This window comes from Oryctolagus cuniculus, chromosome 6, assembly GCF_051225735.1.
Source record: "Oryctolagus cuniculus isolate XC-2025 breed Fujian yellow rabbit chromosome 6, ASM5122573v1, whole genome shotgun sequence".
NCBI classification, from domain to species: domain Eukaryota; kingdom Metazoa; phylum Chordata; class Mammalia; order Lagomorpha; family Leporidae; genus Oryctolagus; species Oryctolagus cuniculus.
Window position 1 is genome coordinate 132,402,421 of NC_142872.1, and position 14,384 is coordinate 132,416,804.

At 38.2% G+C, this 14,384-nt stretch overlaps 1 protein-coding gene across 12 annotated transcripts in view; it reads left to right on the plus strand.

The window, feature by feature from the left end:
* OXR1 (oxidation resistance 1) overlaps nucleotides 1-14,384 on the plus strand; it is a 796,801-nt gene that overhangs the window by 746,350 nt on the left and 36,067 nt on the right. For all 12 annotated transcript variants that reach the window (XM_070075402.2, XM_008255818.5, XM_089335578.1 and 9 more), the window contains 2 exons: nucleotides 844-1,012; nucleotides 11,968-12,130. In XM_070075402.2, the coding sequence (XP_069931503.2) occupies nucleotides 844-1,012; nucleotides 11,968-12,130 (332 nt within the window). The remainder of the gene's footprint in view (nucleotides 1-843; nucleotides 1,013-11,967; nucleotides 12,131-14,384) is intronic.

Sequence of the window (14,384 nt, forward strand, 5' to 3'; positions counted from 1 at the left end):
TTCAATAGTAGGGAAATATTCAAAGTTTGACCTAATGTTATAACTTTATAATATAAACTGTAGAATAAATAAATATGAAACTGGAATGCAACTGTGAGAAGAATGGTGAAAATTCATCCTTTTAACCATATGCAAATACTGGGGCTCAGACAAGTTGTGTCCTGTACTCATTATTACAAAAGAAAAAACCATGATGAGTGCTAGATCTCCTGATGATCCAAGGGTTGTTGCCTTTACTTGTGCTGATCTAACAAGCTAGTTAATGGCCAGATTATTGAACTCCACCCTCTTTATACATTGTAAAAGCATTAAAAGTTGTAGAAGTTAGCGATAACTCAGACTTAACTAACTGTTCAGCTTGTTGATTTTGTTTGTTGATATTGTCGATTGTTTTATCACATATGCGTATTATGGCTTCAGAAATAGTACATTTTTGTCTAAGAACCATATTAAAGTAAGTCTTTAAAAATTATTCAAGCTTATTAGATGTCAGTTTAAAATAGTGACATGGAGTATGAAAAAATTGCAAAAATATATATCATTTATTTAGTTTGGGTATTTCAAACAAAAGTTTAACAAAAAGTTTCTAAAGCTTTTACATTTCTTCTTAATATTGACATAGTGTCATTTTATTAGCTTTGTGTTTTGTTGATTTTAGTCTTGTCTATATTTTACTTTCCATGGAAAAAATATACATGTTATTTAAAACAGTTCACTTTAGTACCAGTTAAGATTTTATTTTGTAGCTGTGTGTAAGAAGTTTGAAGGTAAACTTACATAATCAAAATTACTTAAACATAGCGTATGAGAATTAAATAAATACTTCTTACATCTCAATTTTAGGTTCTGCAATATTAAAAGAAAAGCGAAGACATCGGTTACACAAGTTCTTATGTCTCAGAGTTGGAAAACCAATGAGGAAAACATTTGTATCACAAGCTAGTGCTACAATGCAACAGTATGCACAGAGAGATAAGAAACATGAATATTGGTTTGCTGTGCCACAAGAAAGGTAAAAAGAATACAAAACAATCTTGAAAACATGATTGAGATTTCTTGAATTAAAACTATTTTATATATAACAATACCAGTGGCATAGTTCCTTGAAACAATATTTCAAAAAGTTCATGGAGAACATATGATATTTGTCCCTTTGGGACTGGCTTATTTCACTCAGCATGATGTTTTCCAGACTTTTCTATTATGTTGCAAATGAACGGATTTCATTTATTTTTACTGCTGTATAGTATTCTATAGAATACATATTCCATTATTTTTTTATCCAGTCTTCTGTTGATGGGCATTTAGGTTCATTCCATGTCTTAGCTATTGTGAATTGAGCTGCAATAAACATTGAGGTGCAGACAGCTCTTTTATTTGCCAATTTAATTTCCTTTGGGTAAATTCCAAGGAGAGGGATGGCTGGGTCAGGTAGTAGGGCTATATTCAGGTTTCTGAGTAATCTCCAAACTGTCTTCCATAGTGGCTTTACCAGTTTGCATTCCTGAGCACCTAAAAGGAAACCTGTTGTAGTGAAATGGACACTATGAGAAACAATGACTGATCAACCCTTGTCTTGACTGTCAAGGAACAATTTACTATTTTATTCCTTTTAGTATTTGTTCTACTTAATACCATTGGTTGAATTCTTTAATTAACACACAATTATTCTTAGGCGTTTAAAATTAACTGAAAAGTGGTCCCTGTTAAATATAAGAGTGGGAATAAGAGTGGGAGATGTACAGTTTGGCACGTGCTTCCTTGGACTTACCCCTAATGAAAGAGCTAGAAACATGCCAGGGGATTCCAATTCAATCCCATCAAGGTGGCATGTACCAATGCCATCTCACTAGTCCCAGTGATCAATTTCAGTTCACAGTTGATCACACTGATAGGTCTAAGAGTCAAAGAGATCACACAAACAGGACTAGTGTCTGCTAATACTATCTGATAGAATTAAAATGGAGAGATGATCCAACATGGGAAGTGGGATACACAGCAGACTCATAGAATGGCAGATGTCCTAAACAGCACTCTGGTCTCAGAATCAGCCATAAGGAATTTGGATCTGGCTAAAATGACCTTAATGAAAGATCTCTATGAGAGAGATCCCAACAGAAAGAACCGGCCATCAAAGAAGGAGGTACCTTTCTCTGAAGGGAGGAGAGAACTTCCACTTTGACTATGGCCTTGTCTAAATAAGATTGGAGTTTGTGAACTCAAGAGGCTTCCATAGCCTTGGCAGCTCATGGCAAGAGCCTCAGGTGGTTACTGATCTCATAAATAAGAGTGTCCTGGGGGGAAAAAAAAAAACCTAAATGAAAGATCTCCACGAGTGAGATCCCAGTGGAAAGAATGGGTCATCAAAGAAGGAGGTACCTTTCTCTGAAGGGAGGAGAGAACTTCCACTTTGACCATGGCCTTGTCTAAATATGATCAGAGTCAGTGAACTCAGGGGGCATCCATAGCCTTGGCAGCTCATGACAAGAGCCTAGGGTGATTACTGAGGCCATAAACAAGAGTGTCAATTTGTTAAGTCAACAGCAGGAGTCACTGTGCACTTACTCCTCATGTAGGATCTTTGTCCTTAGTGTGCTGTACATTGAGATTTAATGCTATAACTGTTGCTCCCCCTCTTCGTGGAGGAACGACACAGGACCCTACGCTGTTCTTTTGTCTGCTCGGCCCTTCCCGGGTTTGCTGCTGGTTCTTCCCGGGTTGGCTGCCGTCCCTCCACCTCCGTGGAGGGCGGCTCCCCCTGCCACTTTCCCCACTTCCGCGGGGTAGCGGCACACTGCCGGCTGGCTCTCTTGGGGGCTGCTCACATGTTATCCGGATGTTCCCCTTAGATGTTTCTGGTGCATGTTGTCTCTCTCCTCCTTTATAGTCCTCTTCCACCAATCCCAACTCTGCTACCCACACGCCGAGTACGCTGCTCTCCTCCAATCAGGAGCAGGATCAGCTCCTGCAGGTTATTGGTTGAACTGGAGGCAGCTGTGTAAAAGTTGTTTACTCCTCTCCCAGCGCCATATTGTGGGAGAGCAGATGCATAGAATAAGTCTTAATTCCAGTAACTTAGTCTAGTCCGAGTTGTTCCCCACAGTTCCCCCTTTCTTTTTATTCTTTGGCGTTGATACGCGCCTGTCTTCGGTGCCCCACGGCACACACTCTGCTCTGCTTGCTAGAGTTGCCCACAGGTGCTTACAAGCCCTACCAATCAGGCAAACCGAATCCGGGTCCTCTCTTCGCCATGTTGTGAGGAGGTTTTTAGGCGCTGATGCGTGCCTGAGTTCGGTGCCCTGCAGTGCATGCTCTGCTCGAGCTGCCTGCAAGTGCTTATCGCCTTAATCAGGCAAACCGAATCCAAGCCCTCTCATTGCCGTATTGTGGGGAGACTTATTGGTGTTGATAACGTGCTTGTCTTCGGTGACCTGCAGCGCATAAGCTGCTAGCCGCCCACAGGTGCTCACCGCCTCCAAATCAGGCAGACCGAATCCAAGCTCTCTCATTGCCATGTTGTGGGGAGCCCTTATTTTTCTCTATTTCTCTATCTCCGGGCATTCCTATTTCTCCTATTTTACTTCTATCTGCCAGCATTCCTATTTCTCTCATTTTACTTCTATACTTCTGTTTCTCTTATCCCCGCGGCTTCCCGGCGCCCGCCCTAAGGCAGCTTTTCGGCGCCTCGCCCCGCGGCGGCTTCCCGGCTCTGCGTGGCTTCAGCCCGCGCTTCTCTCATCTGCCCAGCTTCCCAGCTTTGCGTGTGCTCCATGGTCTCCGCGCCCTTCGAGCCAGCACCATGGCCTCCGCGCCAGCCCCGCACTTCCTATCTACTCGCGCCCCGTGCACTCTCTCCGCTTGTGCCCCGCACGCTTTCTCTGTGCTCGGCGGCTTCCACGAATCACAGCCTAGCTCACGTTTCCGCCATCGGTTGGTTTAGTTTTCAGTCTAAGTTCCCCGGGCTAACCTGACGAAATCCAACCTAGCTTACGTCTCCGCCTTTCGGTTTGGCTTCCTGTCTTTTGCTTCCCGGGCTAATCTGACGGATTCCAACCTAGCTTACGTCTCTGCCTCTGGTTTTAGTTTTTTGCCTTTTGCTCCCCGGGCTGACTTGACGAATCCCAACCTAGCTAACATCTCTGCTTCGGCCTGCCCCCGCGGCTTCACTTTCCCTAACATATTTTTCTCTACCCGGTATGTTTCCCTAAGTTTTCTTCCAACAATATTCCCCTCTCATTTCTCCTGGCTTCTCCCCACAGTCCGTATCCGAGTCTATGTTTCTTCCAGCTTTCACTTTTGCTTTCAATCCTAACTTCTTCCGGCACTTTTTCTGTCCAGCTTTTCCCTAGGCTCTGCTAGTCTCTCTCTCCAGTATTTTCCCACTTCTTCCCGCTTCTTCCCTCCTAGGTTTCCTATCCGAGTCACGGAACCATTATGTCGCTCCCCCTCTTCGTGGAGGAACGACACTAGACCCTGCGCTGTTCTTTTGTCTGCTTGGCCCTTCCCGGGTTTGCTGCTGGTTCTTCCCGGGTTGGCTGCCGATCCTTCCACCTCTGTGGAAGGGCGGCTCCCCCTGCCACTTTCCCCACTTCCGCGGGGGAGCGGCACACCGCCAGCCGGCTCTCTCGGGGGCTGCTCAGATGTTATTCGGATGTTCCCCTTAGATGTTTCTGGTGCATGTTGTCTCTCTCCTCCTTTATAGTCCTCTTCCACTAATCCCAACTCTGCTACCCACACGCCAAGTATGCTGCTCTCCTCCAATCGGGAGCAGGATCAGCTCCTGCAGGTTATTGGTTGACTGGAGGCAGCTGTGTAAAAGTTGTTTACTCCTCTCCCAGCGCCATATTGTGGGAGAGCAGATGCATAGAATAAGTCTTAATTCCAGTAACTTAGTCTAGTCCGAGTTGCTCCCCACAATAGCTAGTACTCAAACAGTATTTTTCACTTTATGTTTCTGTGTGGGAGCAAACTGTTGAAATCTTTACTTAATGTATGCTAAACTGATCTTCTGTATATAAAGAGAATCGAAAATGAATCTTGATGTGAATGGAAGGGGAGAGGGAGTGGATAAGGGGAGGGTTGCGGGTTGGAGGGACGTTATGGCGGGGAAGCCATTGTAATCCATATTCTGTACTTTGGAAATTTATATTCATCAAATAAAAGTTAAAATAAATAAATAAATAAATAAGAGTGTCAATTGTTAAATCAACAACAGGAGTCATTGTACACCTACTCCACATGTAGGATCTCTGTCCTTCATGTGTTGTACTATGTGATTTAATAGTAAAACTAGCACTCAAGCAGTACTTTATACTTTGTGTTTCTGTGTGGGTGCAAACTGTTGAAATCTTTACTCAGTATATGTTAAGTTGATCTTCTGTATATAAAGATAGTTGAAAATGAATCGTGATGAAGAATGGGATGGAGAAGGAGTGGGAGATGGGATGTTTGCAGGTGGGAGGATGGTTATGGGGGGAAAAGTTGCTATAATCCAAAAGTTGTACTTTGGAAATTTGTATTTATTAAATAAAAGTTGGCAAAAAAAGTTCATGGAAAATGGAATTAAAACATAAAGCACATTTTCCATGAGTTTCCTGAAGACTCATCATGTAATTAGGATTCAAAGCTTAAATAAATCTATTTAAAATTATTTGACTCTTGTTCTATGCGCATTAAGTTTAGGGAACCTAAGCTTTTTATAATAGATAATAACCGTGTTTACTTTGCTTCAGAATAAGACACTGCCTGCTTTCTAAGATAATATCATACTATGTTTCTTACGCTACTTACTTGAAAATATACTGCTAAAGCAAGTAATCAGTACATCTGTTATCCTAGAGAAATCCTAGTGAAAATTATCTATGAACAACTATTTGGTTTCTAAAGATAATTATATGCAGAAGATTTTATTTTCTTATCCTAGTTATTGCTAATGCCCAATTGATTAAAGCAGTACAGATGATAAATTTTCCTAATTATTGCACATGAAAATAAACATGCATAGGAAATGATTGTAAACGTTTGTCTTACTGACATAGATGATACTTCCCTCCAATTAGTTTATGTATCCATTGATGAATGTTGTTCATTTCAATAATTAGACAGGATTTAACATCAGTTCTGTTCCTTATTTTCTTACAATCACTGAGAGGTTTCTTTTCACCCACATAGACACACAAAGTATAAAGTACTGTTTGAAGATTAGTTTTACCATTAATTCTCACAGTACAACACATTAAGGACAGAGGTCCTACATGGGGAACAAGTACACAGTGACTCTTGTTGTTGATTTAACAATTGACACTCTTATTTATGGCCTTAGTGATTGCCTGAGGCTCTTGTCATGAGCTGCCAAGGCTATGGAAGCCTCTTGAGTCCCTTAACTCTGACATTTTTTAGACAGGGCCATAATAAAAGTAGAGATTCTCTCCTCCTTTCAGAGAAAGGTACCTCCTTCTTTGATGGCCACTTCTTTAAACCAGGATCTCACTCACAAAGATCTTTCATTTAGGTCATTTTTTTGCCATAGTGTCTTGGCTTTGCATGCCTTAATTTCTCCCATGGGCTTTTTAGCCAGTTCCAAATGCCTTAAGGGCTTATTTTGAGGCCAGAGTGCTGTTTAGGGCATTTGTCATTCTCTAAGTTTGCTGTGTGGCCTGTTTTCCATGTTGGATCATTCCATCCTTTTTAATTCTATCAGTTATTATTAGCAGACACTGGTCTTATTTATGTGATCCCTTTGACACTTAATCCTTTCTTTATAATCAGTGATGAACACAACTGACCACTTTAACTAGGAAGATAGCATTGGTACCTGCCAACTTAATAGGACTTGGAGTCCCATGGCAAGTTTTTAGCTTTACTCTTAGGAGTAAGTACGAGAAATGCATGCTGAATTGTACCTCTCCTCCCTCTCTTATTCCCAGTCTTTGTTTTTTTTTTTTTTTTTAACAGAGATCAATTATCAGTTGGATTTAAAAACCTAAGAATAATTCTGTGTTAAGAGTTCAATCAATGGCATTAAGTAGAAAAAGAAAAAAACTAAAAAGAATAAAATAGTAAGCTGTTCCTCAACAGTCAGGACAAGGGCTGATAAAGTCATTGCTTCTCATAGTGTCAGTTTGACTTCTACAGCTTTCCTTTTAGGTGCTCAGTTCATTGTCACAGATCCGGGAGAACATAGGATATTCGTCCCTTTGGGACTGGCTAATTTCACTCAGCATGATGTTTTCAAGATTTCTCTATTTAGTTGCAAATGAACGGATTTCATTTTTTTTTTACTGCTGTAGAGTATTCCAAAGAGTACATATCCCATAATTTCTTTATCCAGTCTTCTGTTGAAGGGCTTTTAGGTTGATTCCATGTCTTAGCTATTGTGAATTGAGCTGCAATAAACATTATGGTGTAGATAGCTCTTTTATTTGCCAATTTAATTTCCCTTGGGTAAATTCCAAGAAGAGGGATGGCTGGGTCATGTGGTAGGTCTATATTCAGATTTCTGAGGTATCTCCAAACTGTTTTCCATAGCGGCTTTACCAGTTTACATTCCCATCAACAGTGGGTTAGTGTGCCTTTTTCCCCACATCCTTGTTAGCATCTGTTGTTTGTTGATACTGTATGAAAGGCATTCTTACTGGGGTGAGGTGAAACCTCATTGTGGTTTTGATTTTCATTTCCCTGACTGCTGGTGATCCTGAACATTTTTTCACGTGTCTGTTGGTTATTTGGACTTCCTCTTTTGAAAAATGTCTGTTTAAGTCCTTGGCCCATCTCTTAAGTGTGTTTGTTTTGTTGTTGTGGAGTTTCTTGATCTCTTTGTAGATTCTGGTTATTAATCCTTTTTCAGTTGCATAATTTGCAAATGATTTCTCCCATTCTTTCAGTTGCCTTTTCACTTTCCTGACTGTTTTTTTACAGTACAGAAACGTCTCAATTTTGTGTAATCCCAGTTGTTAATTTTGGCTTTGGCTGACTGTGTCTCTGGGGTCTTTTCCAAGAAGTCTTTGCCTATGCCAGTAGCTTTCAGTGTTTCTCCGATGTTCTCTATTAATTTGATGGTGTTGGGTCATAGATTTAGATCTTTAATCCATGTTGAGTGGATTTTTGTGTGAGGTGTAAGCTAGGGGTCTTGCTTCATACTTCTGCACGTGGAAATCCAGTTTTCCCAGCACAATTTATTATTTTTTTGTAGATATTGTGAATGGGATTGATCTTAGAAGTTCTTTCTCAGCCGTGGCATTGTCTTTGTACATAAAGGCTGTTGATTTTTGTGTATTGATTTTATATCCTGCTACTTTACCAGTCTCTTAATGGAGCTCTTTCGATCTCCTAAATAAAGAATCATGTCATCTGCAAATAGGGATAGTTTAATCTTTTCCTTCCCAATTTGTATCCCTTTGATTTCTTTTTCTTGCCTAAAGACTCTGGCTAAAACTTCCAGCGCTATATTGAATAAAGTGGTAAGAGTGGGCAACTCTTTCTGGTACCAGATCAGTGGGAATGCTTCCAACTTTTTCCCATTAAATACAATGCTGAATGTGGATTTGTTATACATTTCCTTGATTGTGTTGAGGAATGTTCCTTCTATACCCAGTTTGCTTATAGTTTTCATCATGAAAGGGTTTTGTATTTTATCGAATGTTTTCTCTGTGTCTATTGAGATAATATCGTTTTTCTTCTGCAGTTTGTTAATGTGGTGTATCACATTGATTGATTTTCAAACGCTGAACCATCCCTGCATACCAGGGATAAATCCTACTTGGTCTGGGTGGATGATGTTTCTAATGTGTCGTTGAATTCTATTGGCTGCAGTTTTGTTGAGGTTTTTTCTTCTGTGTTCATCAGGGAAATTGGTCTGTAATCCTCTTTCTCTGTCGCATCTTTTTCAGGTTTAGGAGTTAAGGTGATGCTGGCTTTATAGAAAGAATTTGGGAGGATTCCCTCTCTTTCAATTGTATTGAATAATTTGAGAAGAATTGGAGTGAGTGTTTTAAATGTCTGGTAGAATTCAGCAGTGAATCCATCTGGTCCTGCGCTTTTCTTTGTTGGTAGGGTCTTTGTTATGGATTCAATTTCTGTTTGGTTAAGGATCTGTTTAGGATTTCTTTGTCTTCATTGTTCAATTTAGGTAGGTTGTATATGTCCAGGAATCTGTCCATTTCTGCTAGATTTCCCAATTTGTTTGCTTATAACTCTGTAGTAATTTCTGATGACTGTTTTTATTTCTGAACTATCTGTTGTTACATTCCCTTTTCATCTCTAATTTTATTGATTTGGTTCTTCTCCTTTTTTTGGTTAGTTGGGCCAATGGTGTGTCAATTTTGTTTATTTTTTCAATAAAGCAACTCTTTATTTTGCTGATCTTTTGTATTGTTTTTTTTTTTTTTTGATTCAATTTTGCTTATTTCTTCTCTAATTTTAATTATTTCTCTTCTCCTACTAGTTTGGGTTTGGTTTGCTGTTGTTTTCTAGATCCTTGAGATGCATTGATATCTCATTTATTTGGTGCCTTTCCAATTTCTTGAGGTAGGCACCTATTGGTATAAACTTAACTCTTAACACTGCCTTTATTGTATCCCATAAGTTTTATATGTTGTGTTGTCATCTTCATTTGCTTCTAGAAAATTTTTGATTTCTCTTTGGGTTTCTTCTATGACCCACTTTTCATTCAGGAGCATGTTGTTCAGTCTCCATGTGTTTGCATATGCTCTGAAGATCCCTGAGTTTCTGATTTCCTGCTTCATTCCATTGTGGTCTTAGAAGATGCATGGTATGATTTTGATTTTTTTGAATTTGCTGAGACTTGCTTTATGGCCTAGTATGTGGTCAATTCTAGAGAAAGTTCCATGCATTGCTGAAAATGTGTATTCTGTAACTGTAGAATGAAAAGTTCTGTAAATATCTGTTAGATCCATTTGGTCTATAGTGTTGATTAAATCTGCTGTTTTCTTGTTGATTTTCTGTCTGTTTGATCTGTCCATTACTGAAAGTGGAGTATTGAAGTCCTCCATTACTATTGTATTGGAGTCTAAGTCTCCCTTTAAATCTCTTAATCTTTCTTTTAAATAGCTAGCTGTCATAATTAGGCGCAGATAAGTTTTTAATAGTTACATCTTCCTGTTGAATTGATCCCTTAATCATTATATAGTTTTCCTTTTTGTCTCTTAACAGTTTTTGTGTTAAAGACTATTTTGTCTGATATTAAGATGGCTACACCAGCTCTTTTTTGGTTTCTGTTGACCTGGAATATCTTTTTCCAACCTTTCACTTTCAGTCTGTGTGCATCTTTGTTGTAAAGATGTGTTTCTTATAGGCAGCAAATATAGATGGGTTTTGTTTTTTAATTCATTCAGCCAGTCTGTACCTTTTAACTGGGGAGTGGAGACCATTTACATTTAATGTGACTATTGATAAGTAGTGACTTTGCCCTGCCATTTTTCCAAAGATATTCCTAATTTATTCTTTGAACTTCCTTTGATCTTTTACTAAGAGATTTTCTTCCTTTACCTTGTTTTGTACTGATGACCATGTTTCTGTTTCTGTGTGTAACACATCCTTAAGCATCTTTTGCTTTATCCATTTTAGTATTTTATTTTGTTCTAGTACCATTGGTTGAACTCTGTAATTAACACACAATTATTCTTAGGTGTTTAAATTTTAACTGAAAAGTGATCCCTGTTAGGAATTTGGAAAACATTATGTTGAGTGAAATAAGCCAATCCCAAAGGGACAAATACCACTTGTTCTCCTTGATAGGTGACAACTAACTGAGCACCAACAAGGAAACCTGTTAAAGTGAAATGAACACTATGAGAAACGGTGACTTGATCAGCCCTCACCCTGACTGTTGATGAGCAACTTAATATGTTATCCCTCTTAGTATTTTTGTTTGTTTGTTCTACTTAATACTTTTGGTTGAATACTGTAATCAATACACAATTCTTCTTAAGTGCTGAAACTTAACTGAAAAGTGATCACTGTTAAATATAAGAGTGGGAATAAGAGAGGGAAGAGATGTGCAATTCGGGACATGCTCAAGCTGACTTACCTCAAACGGTAGAGTTAGACACATACCAGGGGATTCCAATTCAATCCCATCAAGGTGGCATGTACCAATGCCATCTCACTAGTCCCAGTGATCAATTTCTGTTCACAATAGATCATAATGATAGGACTAAGAACCAAAGGGATCACATAAACAAGAATAGTGTCTGCAAATACTAGCTGATAGAATAAAAAAAGGAGAGAATGATCCAACACAGGAAGTGAGATACTCAGCAGACCCATAGAATGGCAGATGTCCAAAACAGCACTCTGGCCTCAGAATCAGCCCTAAAGGCATGTGGATCCAGCTGAAAAGCCCATGAGAGTATTTCAGGCATGGAAAGCCAAGACACTCTGGGGAAAAAAAAAAAACAAACCTAAATGAAAGATCTCCGTGAGTGTGATCCCAGTGGAAAGAACAGGTCATCAAAGAAGGAGGTACCTTTCTCTGAAGGGAGGACATGTACTCTATCGAATACTATACAGCAGTCAAAAACAGTGAAACCCGGTCATTTGCTAATATTTATATTAATTGGTATATGTTGTTTTGTAAACACTTTTCGGTTATTCATACTAATTCTAATTAAAACCACTAAGACAGGTATTTGAAATATATGTTTGATTTCCAAATGTGCTTATCAGGGAATGCAATAATTTGCTTTACTGTTATACACAAAACATTATAAAGAGGAATCAGAGATTTACAAGATGAGGTCATCCATCTCTGAACCACTAATTTACTGTGTAATTAAAAGTTAAGAAACTGTCAACTAGGAAACATGCTATGGAAAATCTTAATACAATTTTCTCAGAAAAGCTTGATGGAACAGAGCAAAGTAATTTTTTTTAAGTTAATGTCTTCCTGATTGTGGATGTTATCTTTTTCTATGTACTATGTCTATTAAAAGTCACTTCTTCTAACAGGACAGACCACTTGTATGCCTTCTTCATTCAGTGGAGTCCAGAAATATACACAGAGGATACTGGTGAATATTCCCGAGAACCTGGATTCATAGTAGTTAAAAAGATTGAAGAGTCTGAAACAAATGAGGATTCTGCTAATGAAGCAGCAGCCAGAGAATGGGAGGTAAGGGGGGAAATGTGAAGATTTCAGTAATTTTTTGCTTCTTTATGAATTTATAGATTTATACTAGCACAAAGTTAAAGTGGTCTTTGCACAAGAGAGTGCTCTTTTTTAAAGGTTCTGGTTCATTGTGTGTTTATTGAATGAATCTAAGTAGTAACTTTGGTTTAATAGTATTTCTCATTCTGGTTTTGTTTCAAAATACTAGAAAAGCAACCTGTGAGAAATAAAATGACTTTTTGAGTGGATTTTAGGATATTTAGTTTAGGAAAGAGTTACATTAGGACAAAGGAGGAAATAATTTTAATTGTAATATATTAATTTTCGTGAAACATTTATTTCAGATCTGATTTATATTCCTTTCACTCCTATATGGATTTAATATTGTAGCTATTCAAAATAGCCCAGCAAATTAGAATAATTCTAGACTTAGTCATTATTTTGACTTGAATTCAGCAATGATGGTGCTAAAGAAATAAGCTGGTGAAAATTTTACAAAGTTGTAAGAATTTTGTGTTCTCAAATTTACTAAACTTGATTAAGTAGCCAAATTAATACTAACAGACTTTGTAACCGCTCTTAGATCCACCTCACAGGTTTATATTACATTTTATATGCTTTGTCTTGTAGAGTTGGTAGGGTAACAGTATCTGTTTTGGTTGTTTTCTGGGTTAATATTTTCTTGATGCATCATAAAATATAGAGCAGATGCTAAAATGTGATAAATGGAGTCCAATTTTGTTATCCTTTGGTGTTAATGTTTGTGGTATTTATGTAATATGAGTATATTGTTTCTGCCCTTACATGTATAATGATTGAAAGTATACATGGAGTGTCTTTTGTTTAAAATGTGTACCTTAGTTTGAATGTGTCTAGCTTTCTTTTTGTGTAGTACATAACAGCATCATTTTCTGTTTCATCTCCAGTATAATGGAGGGGGAAAAGTAATGTACACTGAGCATTCATTTTGTTTCTCTTAATACTACAGCCAATTATTAATCTTCATACCACTTTTATTCATAATAACCTAAATGCTCAGCAGGAAGAGAGAAATTGTATAACTTTCATAAAATTTTAAGTAAATATAACAATAAAAAGATAGACCTACTGGTATAGCATGTATGAATCTCATAGGTAATTTATGAATGAAAGAAATCAGACATAAAATATTACATGTACTTTTATATAATTTCATTTACCTGAAGTTCAAAAGTCAAATCTAGTCAGAAAAACTGTTAAATTAAACTATTAACCTTACAGAGAGGGAGGGGTTGTTCAAGGGAAAGGAGGAACTTTGTAGAGTCCTGGAGATGTGCTTGCTATTTCTTAATCTGTGTGATTACATGGGTTAAAAAAAAAAAATTGCCCTGACCTTTGTTTTTAAGATTAGCTTCAGGAGGCATTTAAAATTGCCTAGGTGAGCAAAAATGCCACAACACTTTAAGGAAAAGTGGAAGGGAAGCAAATAAAGTTAGAAAAAAATGTTTTAACTTATCTAATGCATATATAATATCTAATGAGATTTAGTGCCAGGTAGTAGCAAAGAAGTTTCTCATTCGGGTGGCAAAGTGCAAGACAGTAGTTTCAGTCAAGAAAAGGGAATTGAGGGCTTTCTTCCCATCGGGGTTGGATCACTTTGGAAATAATAGATTATTGACTATTTTGATTCAAAACAACTAAGCTTATAATTTTTTAAGTTTTTTTTATTTAATTGAAAGGCAGAATTACAAGGGCTGAGGGGAGCAGGAGGAGACGGGAGAGAGGTTTTTTACCTGCTGGTTTACTCCCCAAATGGCCTCAATGGCCAGTGCTGGGCCTGGCACAAGCCAGGAACTTCTTTTGGATCTGCCACATGTGTGCAGGGGCCCAAGCACATGGGACATCTTTATCTGCTTTCTCAGGTATGTTAGTAAGGAGCTGGATTGGAAGTGGAGCAGCTGGCTCATGAACTGGCACTCATATGGGATGCCAGCATTGCAGGCAGGAGCTTTACACGTTATGCTACAAGGCAGGCCCCAGCTTAAATTTTCTAAGGAAAAAAAAAAAAAAAAAAAGGTGTCCCCTTGCCTGCTTTTTTGGCCAGAAAAAGGTCAAATAAAAAGAAAATGAAAGAGGACAATATTTAATTTTGGAAATGTTTTGCCACATTGTTTAGAAACTATTCTGCATTGTCCAATTTGTTAGCTACTAGCTGGGTACTTGAAATGTGGTTAATGTAATTAAGAACCTGAATTCTTACAATTTTGATAAATTTAAA